At 42.0% G+C, this 20655-nt stretch overlaps 1 protein-coding gene across 1 annotated transcript in view; it reads right to left on the reverse strand.

Annotated features, from left to right (window-relative positions):
- Window positions 1–20185, reverse strand: part of LOC144289662 (transient receptor potential cation channel subfamily V member 5-like) — a 32345-nt gene extending 12160 nt beyond the window's left edge. The window contains exons 1-2 of the mRNA XM_077857991.1: window positions 19829–20185; window positions 13436–13545 (exon numbers count right to left, since the gene is read on the reverse strand). Coding sequence (XP_077714117.1) covers window positions 13436–13545; window positions 19829–20159 — 441 coding nt within the window. The 5' untranslated portion in view covers window positions 20160–20185. The remainder of the gene's footprint in view (window positions 1–13435; window positions 13546–19828) is intronic.
- Between the last annotated feature and the right edge of the window lie 470 nt (window positions 20186–20655).

The following is a 20655-nucleotide window of genomic DNA, read 5'->3' on the forward strand; positions in this document are numbered from 1 at the left end:
ACATCTGCTTCTAGAGCATTTTACAGTGTTCCTACTTATAGGGATTTACAGGTTTTGTCTTTCAACTTTAATAAAATCAACTTCCACGTAATGAATCAATGCTTTTCAGATTGCAGCAAAGCTATTAACTGAAGACAAACCTCTAAGAATGCAAAGATAAGAAAATAAGAAAATATCAAAGCTGAGTCTTCTCTTACCAGATGAATTCCCCATCAGACATAGAGAACAAGAAATAAATTTTTAGCCTTAAGAATAAATTAAAATAAATAATTTGAAATATCCTTATATTTATTTCATTCTTTTAAAATTCCATCTTAGGGCAGCCCCAGTGGCGCAGTGGTTTAGCGCCGCCTGCAGCCCGGGGTTTGATCCTGGGGACCCTGAATCAAGTCCCACGTCGGGCTCCCTGCATGGAGCCTGCTTCTCCCTCTGCCTGTGCCTCTGCCTCTCTCTCTCTCTGCGTCTCTATGAATAAATAAATAAAATCTTTAAAAATAAAAAATAAAAATAAATAAAATTCCATCTTAGTTATATATGGGGTTTTATAAAGTATGTAATATGAGTAGAATGGTCCATGTCTAATTCACAAATAAATGAATGAACATATATTGGGAGCATGTACTCAAATTTTTTTGCTAATAGGGTACAAGATCAAAAAAGTTTGGAGAGCACTGGTCTAAATAAATTCAAATGAGGGGCTCCAGGGTGGCTCAGTCGGTTAAGCATTTGCCTTCAGCTCAGGTCATGATCTCAAGACCCTGGACTGAGCCCCACATCAGGCTCCCTGCTCGGTGGGGAGCCTGCTTCTCCCTCTCCTGCCTGTCAATCCCCTACTTGTGCTCTCTCTGTGTCAAATAAATAAATAAAATCTTAAAAAAAATAGATTCAAATGAGCACGCCTTTCCAGTGTTTTAAAAATAAGTTCTGCAGACCTGAGTTATCTGCAAAAGTTTCCCTCAATAACCTATACTGACAATCAGGGGGAAAATCACTGAGAGAAAGGGAGAAAGATGTACTGTACTGGGAATATCCTCATCATTTTATTGAGAATAAATAAATGTTCCCAAATGAACATTGGGACATAAGTGTTGATTCAAAGACATGGTATCACTATTTTCAAATGATCTCTGCTTTTGCAGGTTTCTGGATAGCTGGGAGTTGTTAATCCATGAAGACTATATTAGCTTGGATTAGATCTGAAATTTAAAAAATTAAGTATAAAGGGAAACATGGCCTTTATACCAAGGTTGGTAGAGGAGTTATTTTCAGCTATTAATAAAAGTGCTGATTACTACTTAGATTCACCAAAACCTGAAGCTTCTTGCCTTACACAGTAATTCAACATTTTCCATATTTCATTCATTCGAGTATCATCTTCATGATTTTAGCCAACCTCCATCCATGTATTAAGATTTCCGTTCTCACCTTTTTAGCTTTAATACATTTATTTAAGAAAGAAACTTGTCCAATGCTTCCATAAGTGGAAATTAAGTATCACTTACCATAAGATGAAAGTAACCATATATTTTTTTAATTACAACTAAATTTTTAAAAATTGTCCATGTACCTTTAGCATTACCTTTAGTAAGTGAAAGATAAAAGCATAAAACTTTTGGAGGTAAATATAGAAGAATATCTTGAAGACTTGAGATTGGCAAAAGTTTATTAGATCACAGAATGCAAAATCACAAGAGATGATTTTGGTAAGTTGGACCTCCTTAAAATTAAAATTTTCTGCTTGTCAAAAAACATACCTAAGAGAATGCACAAGCAAGCTACAGACTGGGAGAACATCTCTACAAAACATATACCTGACTCGTATGCACAGAAATCCTACAAGACAGGAGACAATGAATCTGGGGCACTTGGCTGACTCAGTGGGTAGAGCACATGACTCGAGCTCAAGGTCATGAGTTTGAGACCCCTGTTGGGTGTAAAGATTAGTTAAAAATAAAATCTTTAAAAAAAGATTTTTACATAAAAATAAAAACCAAAACATTATTTATTTTTTTAAAAGATTTTATTTATTTATTCCTGAGAGACATAGAGAGAGAGAGAAGCAGAGACACAGGCAGAGGGAGAAGCAGTCTCCATGCCGGGAGCCTGATGTGGGACTCCATCCCGGGACTCCAGAATCACGCCCTAGGCCAAAGGCAGGCGCTAAACCACTGAGGCACCCAGGGATCCCCCAAAACATTATTTAAAACAAAGAGAACGAATCCAATTTTAAAAGGGCAAAGGTAACACTTCATAAGAGAAGATATAAGGATGGGCACTAAGTATATGGAAACAGCGAATGGTTTATTCATTCCACAAACATTCACTGAGTATTAAATATGCGCCAGGTGAATAAGACAATGACTGCGCTTCTGAGGGTTTCCCTGTTGGTAGGGGAGGCAATTGAACAGACTCCCCAAATATCATGTGATGAGTGCTGTTAGAGAGGGAAACTACTCTTCAGGTTTTCATGTACACATATAGACACATATCTATATACACATATACATTTATATGAAATGCATATATTATAGGTAATGCCTATATCAAATATCCTATACAAGTGAACATATAGTTGTTCACTGATTTAAATATAGCTTTATATTAATGAAGATTTTTTTTTCTTTTCTTTTTTTTTTTTTTTCTTTTTTTTTTTTTTGTTTAGAGAGAGCATGCATGTAAGCAGGGGGTGGGGTGGGAAGGGGCAGCAGAGGGAGAGGGAAAGAAAGAACCTCAAACAGGCTCCATGCTCAGGACATAACTTGATATGAGGCTTGATCTCAAGACCCTGAGATCACGCATGACTGAGCTGAAATCAAGAGTCAGATGCTTAACTGACTGAGCCACCCAGGTGCCCCTATGTTTATGAAGATTTTTATGTGCTCCCAAGATTAAGAGCCTTTCATGTGTTTCTTTAAACATTTATTCAACATCTAAGCACATTAATTAAACCCAAATAACTCTGTGCTTTGTCATGATTTTGACTGAGATGAAGCTCAGGGGAAAATTCTTTGGTGCTAGCATGTTCTAAGTATTTTGATTTGGGTGATTATATACGCTGATATATGTGGTAGTAAGGTATACCTCAATAAAAAGTTTTGAATGATAAATTAAATATGCTTCTGCCCTCAAGAATATTATAATCTAATTGGAAAAGTAAGGCATGCTGAAAGTGACCACAGTAGAAGGCAAGATGTGTTAAAAGTGGTGGATTTAGGGAACAGTGTAGCTAAGAGTTAGGAGCACAGGACCTCCACAGCAGGAGATCTTGGATTTGAAACCAGCCCCTCATTCTCCAGCTTTGTGAGCTGGGGCCTGTCCCTTCATTTCTGTGAACCCCTTAGAGTTTCCCAGCCCTATAAAGTGTGAGTCATGCTACTTGCCTGCCAGGATCAGAGTGAGGATTTGACGAAATCCCTTACGTAAAGCACTTAGCACGGGGTCTTGCACACAGCTGAGTCCAGCAAGTTTCAGCTCACATTGTGATTATTCCTAAAAACTCTCACAATATGGTGAGTATAAATTCTCACAACCACAGTAGTCTGCAAACCTCAGCCACCTTTATTTATCTCCAGTTCCACTTAACCTCTCTGCCTAGCCCTTGTTCTTGTTCTCCTGCCTGGCAAAACCCAAAATCTCAGTTCTAGGTTTTCTCAGATTTCAGATTTAAGCCCAGTCACTTAATTTTTTCTGCTTCCCAGATCGGGAGGTGGTTTAGGTTGTGTCATGGTTCTAGGAACGTGGCATGCTAACATCCAGTGTGATCAAGTTTGTTCCATCAGAATCCTATCTTGAAGGGCCTGGCAACATTATCCCTCCACACTGTCCCTCACCCCCTAACCCCTTAAACTCCAGCCAACTACTGAATGTGTTATCACCACAGCGGAAGATGGAGGCATGTTTTAGCTTGACATGAGCTAAATGTTCTCATCACTTAAAACATGGTTAGCATATTGTAATGCATATAATTGTCGAATCACCATGTTGTACACCTGAAATTAATATAATATTACATGTCAACTATATTTCAATTAAAAAATAAAATAAAATTGGGGTGCCTGGGTGGCCCAGTTGGTTAAGCTCTGTCTTCGGCTCATGATCCCAGGGTCTAGGCATCAAGCCTCCTGTCAGGCTCCCTCTTCAGTGGGGATCTGCTTCTTCTTCTCCCTCTGCCCTTCCTCCCCACTTGTGTGCTAGCTCTCTCTCTCTCTCTCTCTCTCAAATAAATAAAATATTTAAAAAACAATAATTAAAATAAACAAGGGACACTTAAAACAGATTTATTTATTTATTTATTTGAAGGTGGTGGGGAGAGTAGACAGAGAGGGATAGGAGGTCTCAGGCTGACTTCATGCTCAGTGTGGAGCCTTTCACAGGGCTGGATCCCATCACCCTGAGATCATGACCTAAGCTGAAACCAAGAGTCGGGCGCTTAATTAACTGTGCCACTGAGGTGCCCCTAGACACTTTAAATAATGGGGAATGTTAGGTCCCACAAAGCATCTAACCATGTGTTCGCCAACATGGGATACTTCTAAATTGCTGTTCTTTTTATCACTAATCTGTCTCTGGTTGCCCGGTGTTTCTATGTTCCAAAACCGGCTACCAAGAGACTTATGAATAATAATAATAATAAATCACAAGCTGAATTAATACATTGCTAGAGGACTTCATATCCCATATAAACAGAATCAGAAGAATGAGAGGGGCAAGGCAGTGTGGGGAGGTAAGGAAAGAGGATGATAGCGATAATAGTGATAGATATATTTGTTATATGCTAACTACTGTGTCAAGAATTTTTTTTTAAAGGGACTTAAATTTTTTTTTCTTTTGGTATTGTCTCATACAGCTTCTATATTTTTTTCCTTTAATGGGAAACGACAGCAGATTGTGGGAGGAAATATTCTAGCTCTTTTAGCACAATCAGCCTTGGTGTTACTCAGCCCAAAGCACGATTTCCCCTTTGGTCAGGAGGTTTTCATACATTAGCTCATTACATCTTCATAATACCAAAGGATGAAGTACTATAATCATCTCTATTCTAAAGATGAGAGCGGAAAAGATTTGACGTGGGAAAGAAATGCACTGCTCTCATTTAAGCCACCATTATTTTGGGTCTCTGTGTCTCACACCCAAATCTAATACTGTCTGAGCCAGTAATTGGCTGTCTTGGTTTTACTACCTAGCCCTGTGTTCTCCTTTATCTCTGTTATTCTCATGATGCCATTGTTACTCATTGTATACTCAACAGGTATACAGCAGTCATGGAAAGAGCACACTCAGTTGGAATTTTTTTAACTAATAGATTTTACTTTTTGAAGCAGCTTTAGCCTCACAGCAAAATGGAGTGGAAAATAGAGAGGGTTCCCATACACCTCTTGCTCTTACATACCCACAGCCTCTCCCATGATCAACATCCTACCACCAGAGTGGTGCCTTGGTTACAGTTACAATTAATGAACCTGCCTTGACACATTATTATCACCCAAGGCTGTAGTTTATATCAACATTCACTCCTGGTATTGGATGTTCTATAGGTTTGGACAAATGTATAATGACATTTTTTTAAAAGCCTCCATTTTCTATGGAAAAACCGTAAAGCCAGACATTGGACTTACTAATTTTAACAACCACTTCTCATTTTAATAGGGTACTCAATAACAGAATTTTCTTTTTTTTTTAAGATTTTATTTATTTATTTATTTATTTATTTATTTAAACGAGAGAGCAAGAGAGAGAGCATGCAAGAGTAGGGTGGCAGGCAGGAACCAGAGGGAGAGAAACAAGCAGACTTTACACCGAACGCGAGCACAGAGCCCAACACTAGGCTGGATCTCACAACCCTGAGATCATGACCTGATTGAAATCAAGAGTCAAACATCTAACCAACTGAGCCACCCAGGTGCCCTCAATAAGAGAATTTTCTACCCTATATTCCATGGACGCCTGTTTCGGGTGATATTATTAGGTACCTGGAATAAAAAAGTTCTTTTTTAAGTTTTTATATTTATATTATTTGTAAAAACATACATATAACTTTGGGAAACAATCCATGTGCTCTCCTCACCAATGTTCTACTCACTTGCCCACCACATGCATGCTGGAATATTAAGGATAATAAGAAATCGTGCAAGAGAGAAACTGGCATAACTAGGCTTAGCAATTCTTTTGGAGAAACCCCTATTGAGCAAATCTACTGCTGTACAGTTTTAGCTGATTGAATCCTGCCCTATACCAGGTTTGCTTGGTTCTTCTCAGTGAGTGTAGAGCCATACTCCACAGATAAGGAAGGTGGGTGCTCAGGTCACCAGCTGGCTGGCAACACCTGTCAGGATCATAACTCAGGTCTCTGGATAATTTTTACAGAAATCTTTGTGATAAAATTGGCTGAGCTCTTAGAGGTTACACATGTTCTGATATTTCACAGCTGATAAAGAGCAAGCCAGCACAACACCTGGTTCCTATGGTCAGCTCAGGTCACAAGGTAATCTTGTGGATCACAGTGAAATGTTCAGTCCCCACCGAAGAACAGTAGCAAACCCAGTCTCTTAAGAGGAGATTAGTTATCTTCAGAGGATGACACAGCTTTGCCGCTGGATCCTAAGATTCTCTGCTGTAAATCACCTATGGGGGCTTTTGCAGAGCAGCTCCAAACATCTCTCTGCAGTAGACACTTCAAGTATCATCCCATTGGCTGCCTCATCCTGTTGCTCAGTCTTCTGATATTCTAGGCTCTGCATAAGACTGACATATTTGGGGGTTACACAGTAAGTGGGTGAGGCATGAAGGTTTGGGGTCTTCCATGGGGCCACAGCCAACATGCTTGCTAAAGGCAAAGGAAATATGGAGTGGGTAGAAGAAGGCAATTATAAGTATCAGCTCTGACTACTTGCAAAAACCAGGACTGTGATAGTTATGAGCATTCTACCTTATTTTGTTATGAATATATTTGTCTATATACAAGCCAATTTTCCCCTCTTCCATTGCCCTATCATCTAACATAAGATATATTAATAGTAGTAAACTTTATATTTCATTGTTGAAGTTACAGGATATCAAAGATTCCGTGTGACTCACCTAGGAAAGAAATGATTACTCGAAAATGGACAAAAGCACTCTAGATCCTTTATCAAGGAGAGATTTGGCATGTTTTTGGATCAATGAGGCAAACTGTACTATGTTTCAACCATAGCATTTCTCATTGGTTAAATTTCCAGCTATTAAAGAAGTACTAAATATGAGATGGGAATGAGACTCAAAAGAGTCTAATTCAGCTAGTGCTCATATAACTTAGAAATAATATTACATCTGTCCATGTGATGTAATTCAGCATCCTTTGAAAACCAAGTATACAACAAAGCTCAAGGAAACCGGTATCTTCGCATTGGAGGATTAATAACCAAATGCCACTTGGGGGAACTTGTTTTCTCAGACTTCTTAGAACTTAGAAGCAGAAAAGACTTCGCTGATACCAAGAGATGGGTTGGGGGAAGGGGGATGTTCTGTGTAAGAAATGGTTTTTGGTGCCAGGTGACTCATTTTTAAACAACTTCTACATTTGGCAGATGGTGATAATGCCAGCACTTAACGACAGAGCTGAGTAAATCAGGACGGCATGTTTCCACACTTCTCAGATGCTTATTTCTAAACATTATGTAAAAATCATGTCGCTGAGTACCTCTCTCCAATGACTCATGGAGCCTAAGGGAGGCTGCTGCCTCTGGAGTCCATTTTGCCCTCTCGTTGAAATGCTATAATGCACCATGTTGACTGGAACAAGGTAAAGGATCCAGATACTCATTTTCAGATGTTGAAAACATCATGCCACAGGGTATTTACCACAGACATTTTCTGTCTTGATCATTTCTTATATGAATACTGTCATATTGATAAGACCTTCAAGTCTTCATCAAATTTCCATGTATCACAGACACATTAAATTATGAAACCATAGAATCTGTGGGATAGAAGGAACTTATGGTCATTGAGGCTGGGGCCAGAAATAACAAACTTCTGACCAAATATTTTATGTTCCATCTTCCATGGTACAGAGTTGCCACTAAGAAGTGGCTACCCAGGGAAGCAGTACATTACCCAAAGGCCTTTCATTTGTGGAACGCCATGTGACTAGTACTGGCCAATGGAATATGAGCAGAAGTGATGTGTCACTTCTGTATAAGGCAGTTAAGAAGAGGGTCTGCCATTTCTTTTCTTTCCTCTTCCTTCTGGATATAGAGGTCTCCAGGTCTCTAAGAAATGGCAGAGCCATGAGATGAGCCTGGGTCCCTGAATCACCACATGGAGGAAAGTCACCAGGAACACTTTTTATCAGATTGTTATATGAATAACAAAGACATTTCTACTGTATTAAACCACTGAAATTGAGGATTTGGTCATTATAGTAGCTAGCATTTTCCTTAGTAATATAGAGGCCAACTTCCATCTCCCTGTCTAATGTTTTAATTCTCTTTACAGCTCATAGGGAGTGAAGTAGGAATATCCAGAAGGAGTATATATAATGTCAAGATGATGGACATCGGTATCAGGCCAACTAGGGCTTGGATTCCATTTTTAATGCTATACTATGTGCTCTTGGTATGTTCAATTAATTTCCCAGGGCCTTGGTTTCCTAATCTGTAAAATGGGCATAATATTAGTACTTAAGTCATAATGTTGTTGAGAGAAGTAAAGGAGCTCATTCTTGTAAGACATAATTATTCAAGAAATGAAGGCTTCTGTTCTTATTGGCATCATCCTACAAGTGATCATCCTACCTATGCCAGTGGTAATATTAAAGAGATCAGTTTGTAAGTTTTTATTGTAATCAGTAAATTTCCAGAGGGCCAGAGAAACTTAGGGTTACAGATGCCTTCCCTAATTAGATGCTAGGACCTTATAAAATTGGTTAGGGGTAGTGGAATTGGAAATATAAGTCCAAGCAGACTTAGGCACCAGGAACCCAGAGACAACAAACATCGAAGTTTCTGGGCACTAATACATCTTAGCAAGGCCCAGGGCCCTTTAGTGTAGAGGAGATGGGAGTTGCTGTTTCCAAGATGTACAGGTGATGTTGTATGGGATGTAAAGACAGAGGGTCTCTAAGCACAGGGCTGTTCTCCAACTGGGCCTCAGGAAATGGGGCTCTCTCTTAAGAATTCTAAGAAAACACCAGAGATGTTCTCAGGTGACCTTGAGAAGAGGAAGCAACAATACCAGGAGAAGGTTTGGGAGGAATACTGCTGAGTACCCAGGAGCAACATGGAGGAGAACAAAGGACAGGGAGAGTAGTTCAAAGTCCACACTCTGAAAGACTCAAGCTTTCTGTCTTCAGTTCCTATACCTGCTTCTTCAGCTCTGCTCTGAATCCTGGGGCCCTCATTCTTTGTCCTTTTAGCAGAAGTCTAGAGAGAAGCCTTTCTGCTGACCCCACTGTCACCTGTGGCCTCAGGGCAGTCCTTGGTTGGGATCAGGAATCTGAAAGAAGACTCTCCCTTCTCTTCCTTTGCCTAGATGCCAAGGGTTGGAAATGCAAAAGCAGATGTTTGGCCCAAAACTACTACAAAGAAATATGAGAACAGCCTGGCTTCTGTCACCCCTCGGGAGTGATGATGAGGAGAGTGATAATTCAGACCATGTCTCTATCCAATTCCAAGATCCCTGGGACCAAGCTATTGAAGCAGACTTCAGGAACCTGGACCCACCACCTGCTTCAGACCTACTCCCTGAAGAAAAAGGAGGAAAGAAAGGGAAAAACAAAAACAGAAGCTCAGGAATCCACAGCAAGTGACACTGCTGGCCTGGGCTAACTTCTCCATCTGCTTTTCTTTTATTCCTGTTTTTGTATTGCTATTGTAATTTATAAACATTTGAGTTTGAACAGATTAATTCTGGTAGGGCTGGGGGGTGGGGGAAGGGGCTCCATAACATGAGGGAAAACCTAGAAAATTTCAGAATAATGTGTTTTCCAGATTCCTGTCTTTATACCAAAATAAAGTATTGACCATCAAGAAAGGAAAAAAGGAAGGGAGGGAGGGAGAGGGAGAAGGAAGGAGGAGTAAAAGAGGGAAAGAAAGAGGAGCTCTTCAGAGTAAATAATACTTTATCTTGTGCTTATCTTATATTCTGGTTTTCAGCACCTGTAAGACTGATGACCTTGAAGAAAATAAGGGTATGAATTAGCACATAAGTGACCATTCCCCCTAGGGCACACATCTGAGCAGCCCATTCCAGCTCTGGACCACTCTATTGAACATTTCCCTTTACACTGAGACAAAATCTCTCTGCCTCTGGTCCTCTCCCCAGTCTTAAATCCACACAGAACAAGTCTAATCTGCTTCCACATGTAGAGGTCCATAGTGAAGGCCTGTCCATGCCAGGACAGAAGGAAAGTGTGGTCTTTGTGGAGGGTTAGTTCTCCTTAGGCAGTTTTCATCTTTGGAGCAGTAATAGGCAACTTTATCCATGCTTTTATTTGAGGGATTCTAAAGGACTCTCAGCCCCAGGTCTTCCCTCTAAACTCCAGTATTGGCCTCTTTTATTGTCACCTTATTCTTCCTTAGTGTCCCTTATATGGACTGTAGTCTAGAGGCAATAACACTCAAGATAGCTAGGTTTGAAGGTGGGGGCATGAGAGGTGAATCAGTTTGTGTTGGAGTGTGGCTAGAAAGCCCTCCAAATACTGGAGTTGTGTATATTCAATCAGCACAGAGCACAGCTACTCCATCACCACCAAGGTCACCCAGCTGGGACAGGACCAGGAAGCCAGGAACACCTCCCTCTACCCACCCTATTCTGACAGAATCCAGCTTTCTCTGATCCTCTCACCTCCATCTATTGTCTTCTTTTCTAGAATGTTCCTTCCAACAACTATGGAGAAAAAAGATTTGAGAGAAGAGAAAAGAGAGGATATATATTTATTCAGGATCTTAAAGTCGGCTTGTTGTTAATTCTCCTCAGATAGAACTTACTCTTCTGATTTCCTCAGCCTTCTACTCATATCTTCTCCAAATGACAAATATTGTTTGCTGATCTGTCGTTCCTCCCTTTTCTTTTCTTACGGTAAAAGCTTTCTGAGTTTCCTCTGATGAGCTAGTCTTCTCAGTCCACATGGTTCATTCAAGACTGACCACACACAGCTCACCATCCCAGAGATGAACTGAAGACCATTAGCTGATCAACCAGAATCATGGTTATTGGCTTTGATGTGGAAACATGACAGCAGCCAGCCCAATGAGAGTCTACACCACAGCTTTTGCTGGAACTATTGGCAAAAAAGATGCTAAATTTGCTAAGTTAATGGAACATAAACCTGGAGCTGCTGATTGTCATTGTCACCCTCTCCTGAGGAAAGCCCGCTGAGCATGAAGCCAACACAAAGGGGAGAAAGAACAAGAGATAAAGAGAGACAAATTTTGACTTATGGCCATTCAAGTTGAGTATCTCTCTGCATCCAAAAGAATTCTGAGAAATACTTGGTCCCAGTAAGTCTCAAATATTTAGGTCTCAAGACCTGTTTGCACTTTTGAAGTTTATTAATGACTCCAAAGAACATTCACTCATATAAATTATTCATATTGATACTTACCATACTAGAAATCAAAATTAGAGAATTTAAAAAATTCCTACCTAATAAAACAAATAACAAGCCCATTTATGGGCTTTCTATGTTAATAGAAATAACATATTTTGATGAAAAATAACTATATTTTCCAAAATAGTATCATTAGAGAGAAATCTGGCACTGTTTTACATTTTTTCAATTCTTTAACAATGTCAGGCTTACTAGGAGAGAGTTGAATTCTCATACAAGCTTCTACATTAATATATTGCCATATATTGTTTTTGGTTCAAGTGTATGAAGAAAACCCACCTCACAGAGATATGTATCATTGGAAAAGAGAGAGGTATTTTAATAAACTTTTCAGGGAGTTGTGGATATTCTTTTTTGATATCACCTCCAAAATTGACAAGAGGTACTTTCTTTTTTTTTTTTTTTTTTTTTTTAAGGAGTTTATTTATTTATTTGTGAGAGAGAGGTAAGGGACTGAGAGAGAGAATATCCAAGCTGGCTCCCACTGAGGGCAGAGCCTGACATGGGGCTTAATCTCACTGCCCATGAGATCAGGACCTAAGCCAAAACCAAGAGTCAAATGCTTAATCGACTGAGCCACTCAGGTACTTCAACAAGGGGTATTTTCTTAGAGATAAGTTAAGAATGTGGAATCTGAAACTGTAAAAATGATCTTTTCATATGCATTCTCTAATGTATACTCATGATAGAATGGGAGTGATAAAAGGCAGAATAATACCTTAGAATTAAGAGGAAAATAGTTTTGATTTTGTGAACCTTCTGAAGGGTTTCAGAGACCTCCAAGAGTTCCTGGACTGTACTTTGAGAACTGCTGTTCCATCCTGATCCTCACCAGCTCTGACTCTGTACATTTTTCTAATGTAAACTTCTAAAAAGACACAGGAACTGATTTAGTTCATTCAGCCACTGTTCAGTAAGAAAATCCCTGTTAGTTATTCAACAAACACTACTGGCTGCTTCCTGTGTTCCAGGCAGCATGCTAGGAGCTGGGAGTACAGAGGTGAGCAAAACAGAGCTGGAGCCTTCTCACATGTTACTAACAGCCTCCTGCGGTGCACAGACATTAATCAAACAATATAGATGTGATATAGCCACATTGTAAACCTGGTGTGCATCATGAAGGAAGCTACCAAGAGTAGCAAGTCAGAGAGAGGTAAGGGATTGGTTCCTGAATGAAGTAACTTTTAGGACATAAAAAGGACAAGTAGTCATTTGCTGGAAAAGTGGAGTAGAGGCATGGGGGTGGGGGGTGATGGTGTAAGAATGTAGCTTGCTTTCAGGTAAAGGAAATAGCATGTGAAATGTCTTAGGGAAGGAGAAGCTGCAGGAAGCCAGAATGGCTGGAAAGGGAAGGTGGAGAAGAACACATTGCAGGAAGAGTCTGGAGAGGTAGACAGATGCCATCTGTTAGAGCACTTGCAAAAGACCATCTTCTCCGCTGCTGGCCCACCTATAGAGCACTGCCTTTGAGTCAGGCACCTGAGACTGGTTTAGTTACTTGGAGCTACAGATGCAGGGTGGTAGCGCTTGGCCAAGGGACTGCTCAGAAGGGATTATGCAAGTCTGGTGAGCATTCCAAGTGGAGTCACAGTGCCCTCGGAAAATCATATTCCACATCTCATTGCTTCACAGTTACCTGACGCACACCCACCCTCTAGTTAGGAAGCCCTGAAGATCTTCTACATTTGCCAGTTCATCCATGCCTGACGTTCAGCAGGCTCACCGTCCCAGGTGGGGCTCTCTCGAGGGGCAGATTCTGAGCTGGAGATTACCAGCAGGCAGTGCTCTCGGAGCCCACACATGGGAAAGGGAACGACGGAAGCAGGAGTAGACCGAGCGAGAACTGACCTGCAAGGCAGTTTCAACAGAGGTCTCAGCCAATCCCATGGGCAGCTCTGAAGATGCACTGGCCCTTCTCAATTGTCCCGAGTTGCAGCCACTCCAGAAGGAAGCATGACCTAGGAAGGAAGCATGACAGGACAAGGCTGTTTTCCTCAGTTAACATAATCCCTGACATGGGCTGATGACAGAAGGGTGTCTTCAGCCTGAGGGAAGAACTCTTCTTCCCTGAAGGAAGGCCTGAGTGGTGGGTCACCACACCATGGATCCACTCAGTGAGAATCGTGGTGGTGTTTATGAGGACAGCAGTGGCCAGGACGTCAGGAGGACCGAGTTCTAGGGCTGGCTTTCTCTGGAAAGCCAGAGAAATTTGGCTTTGATTTCTCTGAAATCAGTCACACACAAAAACTTGTAGTTGCTGACCTGGGTCCACTCTATTTGTCTCCCCACTTTATCCAATGTCCTTTCTCTCTCAGCAACCCACTCTGTTTTATTCTCAGCTCTCCAAGTTGCGTGCTACTTTGGCACCCTTGCAGTGCTGATAGGAATTGTCTCATTGGTGTGCTACACTTCAGTATACGCTCCATGAATGTAGGGACTTTGTGTTGTTTATCTTTGTGTCCTCAGAGCCTGGAACACAGTCCGCATAAAAATATTTGCTGAAAAAAAATCAGTAACTGAGGAGATGCCTGGGTGGCTCGGTGGGTTAGTGTCCAACTCTTGATTTTGGCTCAGGTCGTTCACAGGGTCGCAGGATCAAGATTCCTTCCCTTCCCCTCCTCCCCTGCCCCTCACGCCTCAAATAAATAAAATCTTTAAAAAATTGGTTACTGAGGCCCAGGCAGAGCGGGTGTATGGGTTTGCTGAGGCTGCCATAACAAAGTGTCACAGACTGAGTGGCTTAAACAACAGAAGTGTATTTTCTCACAGTTCTGCGGGCTAGAAGTCTGAAATCAAAGTGCCAGGAGGGTTAGTGCCTTCTGAGGCTTGTTTCCTTGGTTTGCAAATCTCTGTCTTCTCCATCTTCACATGGTCCTTCCTCTACCCATGTGAGTATCCAGATTTCCTCACCATAGAAGGACACTAGTCATACTGGATTAGGGGCCACCCTCACAATCTCATTTTACCTTAATTATCTCTTGAAAGACCCCCATCTCCAGGTGTAGTTTTGTGCTGAGGTACTGGAGAGTAGGACTTCAATATATACATTTGGGAGGAGGGGTGAATGACACGATGCGACCCATGACAGCAAGGGGATAAAAGGCCGTGTTATAGGCTTTCTCTCTTAGAAGCAGAACATATCACACTGAAGGAGGGGTAACAGAACACGGACCAGCATGTCATCAGTCCTTATGACACACCAGGTATTATGCTGGTACTTCATAGGCGTTATCTTCTTTCTCCTCACAACCATCTACCGAAGTGGGTAGTTACTCTACTCATTTTCCTGACAGGAAGACAGGGACTCAGAGGTCTTAAGTGCTTGATCAAGGTCACACAGCAGGCAAGTGGAGAAGCTGGAGCTTGAACCTAGATCTCCTGACCCCATGCCTACACGGTCTACCATTTCTAGAGAATACCTGCTGTTTGTCCTCACAGCCTCCCAACCCCATGATTTAAATTGCTAACATCCTGCATCAACAGAGCTATAATCAGCTTAATTACGTGGTATTTTGTGATGTTCTCTCTAAGTCACCTGTAGGCCTCTCCAAGGAGAAGGGAATCATCTGGGAAAAAAGAACAGAAGCCCAGATGTTGCCCGCATTCAGGGGAGAGAAGCAGGAACAAACAGCTTTTTTTGCTCCCAGCCTTGTCAAGGCTGACGCTTTGGTCCCTTCCCTGAAACTTAAACCAGAATCAGAACTTACTTCATTCTGTTTCATTAGCTTGGAATAGGCCCAAGATAAGGTTAAAAATCAAAGAGTCTGAGAAAACTGCAACCAATTACCCTGAAAAATATGCTAAGCCTGAACAGATTTATTCAATGTTGCTTAGTGGGTGGCTTCACAGGATGGAGGCCAAGATTTATCATCTGCTTGGCTTTGCCTTTGATTATTCATTGACTGGGATGGCTTTCTTACCATAAGCTGATACAGTCTCCCGCCTCAGAGAAAGGGGGGGGATTACAAAACACACATTTACTGATTCACTTCAAACAGAATGTTTTTTTAAGAGAGACAGACCTGTGGTGCTAATGAATATTCTCTGTTTTTCCTTTTGAAGTCACAGCAGGAGATTAATGAAAAATCTAGCAACGAGTAGAAAGGAGCTGATAGAATGTTCTACTAATTCCATTGGGTGTTTAGCCAAACACATATTCTAACCACCTGTTATAAGCCATGCACTGTGTGCTAGCTATTGACCCAGGTTATCTCACTTTGCTAGCAAAAAACCCCACAGGGAAGTGTTGTTATCCCCATTGTACAGATGAGGAAACTGAGTCTTTAGAAATGCATTGTCCAATATGGTGGTCACTAGCCATGGATAATCATTGAAACCTACATTTAGAGTAATTAAAGTTTCTTTTTCAAAGATTTATTCATTTATTCAAGAGAAGGAGAGAATGAGCGGGAAAGGGGGTATAGAGAGAGAGGGAGGGACAGATTCTCAAGCAGACTCCCCCACTCAGCATGGAGCCTGATGTAGGGCTCTGTCTCAAAACCATGAGATCATGAACTGAGCCAAAATCAAGAGCCAGAATCCTAGCCCACTGAGTCACCCAGAGGCCCCCTAAAGTAATTAGTTTTAAAAGTCACAAAAGCCACAGTTCAGGTGCTCAACAGCCATAGGTGGCTGGTGGCTACCGCATTGCACAGCACAGATACAGAACATTTTCACCATCACAGAAACTTTTTCTGGATACACTGCCATAGGATCTAGAGGCAAAAAAAACCCTGCCATTTGCTTAAACAAAGACAAGATTCAAATCCGGCTCTCTCTATTCTGAGTCCAGGTTCTTCCCACTATTGCATCACATCCACAACATCTATGATCTTCCCAGTAGGGAGACCATGAGCTCCCCAGGGGCTGAAATGTTCTTTGGTGATCCCTGGAACTAAAAACTTTTTTTCTGCCCTGAAGGGTGTGTTGGGAAATGCCGAGAAATGGCCAGCAGGTGGTGTGCATGTCCCATGTCTTATAGCTCATACCATCGCAAGGCTGGCACAAGTGCTGGCAAAAGCCAAAAACTTGTTTGTTTTGACAAAGGACTTGTATAGATATTTTCCCCAAAACAGATGTACAAACGGCCAATAAGCATGTGAAAAGATGGTCAACGTCATTAGTCTTTGGAGAAATACAAATCAAAACCACAATGAGGTACCACTTCATACTTATTAGGATGGCTGTATAAAGAAAGAGAGAAAGAGAAAAAGAAGAAAAATAACCAGCAGAAAAATAACATGTGTTGGTAAGTAAGTGAAGAAATTGGAAATCTTGTGCCTTGTTGGAGGAAATGTAAAATAGCACAGCCATTGTGGAAAACAGTGTGGCAGTTCCTCAAAAAAAAATTAAACAAGAATTGCCAAAAGATCTAGCAATTCCACGTGTAGGAATATACACAAAGAAATTGAAAGCAGGTGCTTGGAGAGATAATTGTATACCAGTGTTCATGGCACTATTACTTACAATAGCCAAAAGGTAAAAAGAACTCAAATGTCATCAATGGATGAATGGATAAATAAAATGTGATATATCCATACAATGAAGTATTATTTGAGGGCACCTGGGTGGCTCAGAGAGTTGAGCATCTGACTCTTGATTTCAGCTCTGGTCATGATCTCAGGGTCGTGGTGTGTGCATGCGTGCTCTCTCTCTGTCTAAAACAAAACAAAACAAAACAAACGCCACTATTTGGACTTTAAAAGGAATAAAATTCTGATACCTGCTACAATATGGATAAATCTTGAAAACATGCTAAGTGAAATAAACGAGGTAGAGTAGGATTAATATTATGTGATTCCTTTTATATGAGGTACCTAGAGTGGTCAAATTCATAGAAAGTAGAATATCAGTTATCAGGCTATGGGGAAGAGATAGTGAGGAGTTAATGTTTAATGGGTACAAGAGTTTCAGTTTGTGAAGATGAAAAATTCTTGTAGACAAATAATAGCCTGTGAATATAGTTAATGCCACTGAGCTGTACACCTAGAAATGGTCAAAATGGTAAATTTTACATTATGTTTATCTACCCACAATGAAATTTTAAAAAAAAATAGAACAAGGAAGGGGTGCCCGGGTGGCTTAGTAGGTTAAGCGTCTGCTTTCTGCTCAGGTCATGATCCCAGGGTCCTGGGATCGAGCCCGGCATCAGGTTCTCTGCTCTGCATCCAGGAGTCTGCTTCTCCCTCCCCCCAACCCCCACCCCTTGGCTTGTGCTCTCTCTTGATTTGTCTCTCAAATAAATAAGTAAAATCTTAAAAACAAACAAACAAGGATAAAGAACCTTTCCTCTTGCAGTTTTGTAGGTGGAGTTTGGCTACTAGGTAGGGAGAGTTCTACAGAGGTATAGAAAAAAGGGAAGGGCCAGAACCTCAGTGCCATGCCTGGCTCGTCCCACATTAAGCACTGTTGAACCATGTAGTGCCTGCCGGAGGCAGAAAGAAAGATGGTCTAGACATTAGTCTAGCATCCGTACCTCTGTCTTTGATGGCCAAGTCCAACCTTGCTTGCGAAGATACCTTCTTTTCTCAAGATGTGGGACTTTTAGGAACTTAAAAGATAAGTGGTACAACAGATACCCATTGCCCATCTCCAGAAATGCTGATGTGAACAGTAAGACATGGCCTTTAAGAATTACTTAAAGGGTGGGTGCCTGAGTGGCTCAGTTAGTTAAGCATCTGACTTTGATTCAGGTCATGATCCCAGGGTCCTGGGATTGAACCTTATATTGGGCTCCTGGCTCAGCAGCGAGTTTGCTTCTTTCTCTCTTTCTGCCTCTGCCACTTCCCATGCTCATGCTCTCTCACTCTCTCTCTCTAAAATAAATAAATAAAATCTTAAAAAAAAAGGGGGGGAATTATCCTGTTTACCCCCTTCCATGATTAACAGGCATGAAAGTTAGTACTGCTCTACACCTAGGCCTACCTGTTTTATTTTACAGGGGTCCCCATCATAAATGATGCATATTTTCTTCTCCAACCCCCTCGCCAAGATCCAGTCTGAGATTCACGTGTCCCAGAATGTTGTGACAAAGGCTCTCCCAGCCCTGGTAATTGTTATTGCTGTGAGGTGTGGTTCAGGACAGGGAGGGGTTGGGAGGGCCAGGGAGGCTCTGGCTAGGGTCCCACTTTCAATAACAGAAACAGAGGGCTGTTTCTCAGAAAGCTGCTCTTGTTCATACTCCTTATTTGAGCCCTTGAAAGCTTCCACATCGAGAAGCACCTGAAGAGGATTTTGATCATGGTTGTTCTTGTCTTATTAGAACCCGTGGTCCTCCAGCCCATACTAGCATCCACGGATCCCAGAGCAAGACCATAGGAAGCAAGGAAGCTTCCTCTCCAGTATCACCATTTTGGCCCAACCTGGGCCTTCTGGAGCTCATCCCACTTATGGGCCATCTGCCTCTGTGTGTCATCCTTTATGATGATAAACAGATTGAGCATAAGCAATGTGGCGATGATGGCAAAGGCAAAGTAGCTGATGCCAAATGTGAAGAGTAAGTTCACTTCATAGTTGGCAGGCTTTCAATGATGGTGAGGAAAAGCTGAAGGGTGTTGAAGAGTGCCACAGGGTAGTCATGGACTTGTCCCAGATTGGCTGGGTACTCTGTCTGGAATATGACATAGAATGCTGAGGCAAATACCAAAATAATGAGGCTATCAGCTGGCAGAAGGGCTTCAGGTCTCCAAAAATCATCTTCTGGGAGTGTCTGGCTGGTTCAGCCAATAGAACATGCAACTCTTGACCTCTGGGTTATGAGTTCAAGTCCCATGTTGGGCGTAGATATTACTTTAAAAAATAAAATAAAACCATAAATTGTTTTCTGGATCATGATAATGAAAAGATAGAGAGCATCTGGAATCCTCCAGCGAAGTACATAACACTGCACCAGCCCAGCACCAGGGCAACAGACACAGGCACCATCTCTCCATTCATGTTGGAGAACCACATCCTCATGTTCACCAGCACCAGGCAGGCCTAGGTGATGATAATGACATGGAACGGCCTTCAGAGGACAGTCTGTCCTAAATAGCAAGAGGCACCAACACTGAAGATGCCCAGGATCTCTAGGAGTAGGATGACCACAGTTTCAATGAGGATCACCAACTCCCTCACCAGCCAGATTTTATCCTGGTGAGCCACATAGGTCTCCTGTAGTGGTTTCTGTTGGAAAATGGTGTTATCTCAGGACTCTGAGGGGACAGTAGATGTAGCAGATCGTATAGAGTGGGTACAAGGCACCTGAAACGCAGAAGTACCACTGCCCACGTTTCTTCCACCTGAAGCTCACAACCTGCTTCACTGAGGTCTGTTCCAGGATCTGATGAGCCTCCTCCTTCCTGAGGGAGACCATGAGCTCTAAAAAGGACACGTCCTCACCCCAGGAGTTGAACTCTGTGAGGTCATAGAGACTGGAGGTCAGTAGCCAATTCCACTGGATGTGCTTCCGCTTCTGCATCAGGTGCTGGAACATCACAGTGTTGCCCTCCACTCCAGCCAGCTTGAAGGGGGTGAGACCCTGGTGATGCGGCATGCTTGAGGTCCCGGGCCTGCAGGTGGTCACTGCACCCATCGTAGGACAGCAGCAGTTTGTACATCTGGCAGGTAAAGGTCTTGTTGGGCTGGAGGATGAGGATGTGCAAGATAGTGTTTCCCAGGGGGTCTTGGGCCCAGGTGGTGGTTCCATGCTCAACAAGTAGCCTCATGATCTCCTCACTGCTCACAGGCAGCAAAGGACAAAAGGGTGCTCCCCAAAGTAGATAATGTTGCAGGGGCTTTAGTGGAAAGCTGTGCCTGTAGCTCTTGCAGAGATGTTGGCCCTGTGGGCAAGCAGGGCTCACACCAAGTTCACATTCTGGTTCATGATAGCTACGTGTAGAGCAGTCTGACCTACAGATGGCTCACCCATGGTGGGCTTCTTGACCAGCTCCAGGGCAGCTTCCATCAGCACCATGGCTGCCTCAAGATTGTCCCAGAGGACTGCTGTAGGCAATGTCATCTCTCCCAGGACTCCTCCTGTACAAAGTTGCAGGTTCATTCCAGTCGAAGTTTCTTTGGGAAACATAGGT

This window comes from Canis aureus, chromosome 19 (assembly GCF_053574225.1).
Source record: "Canis aureus isolate CA01 chromosome 19, VMU_Caureus_v.1.0, whole genome shotgun sequence".
Classification (NCBI taxonomy): Eukaryota; Metazoa; Chordata; class Mammalia; order Carnivora; family Canidae; genus Canis; species Canis aureus.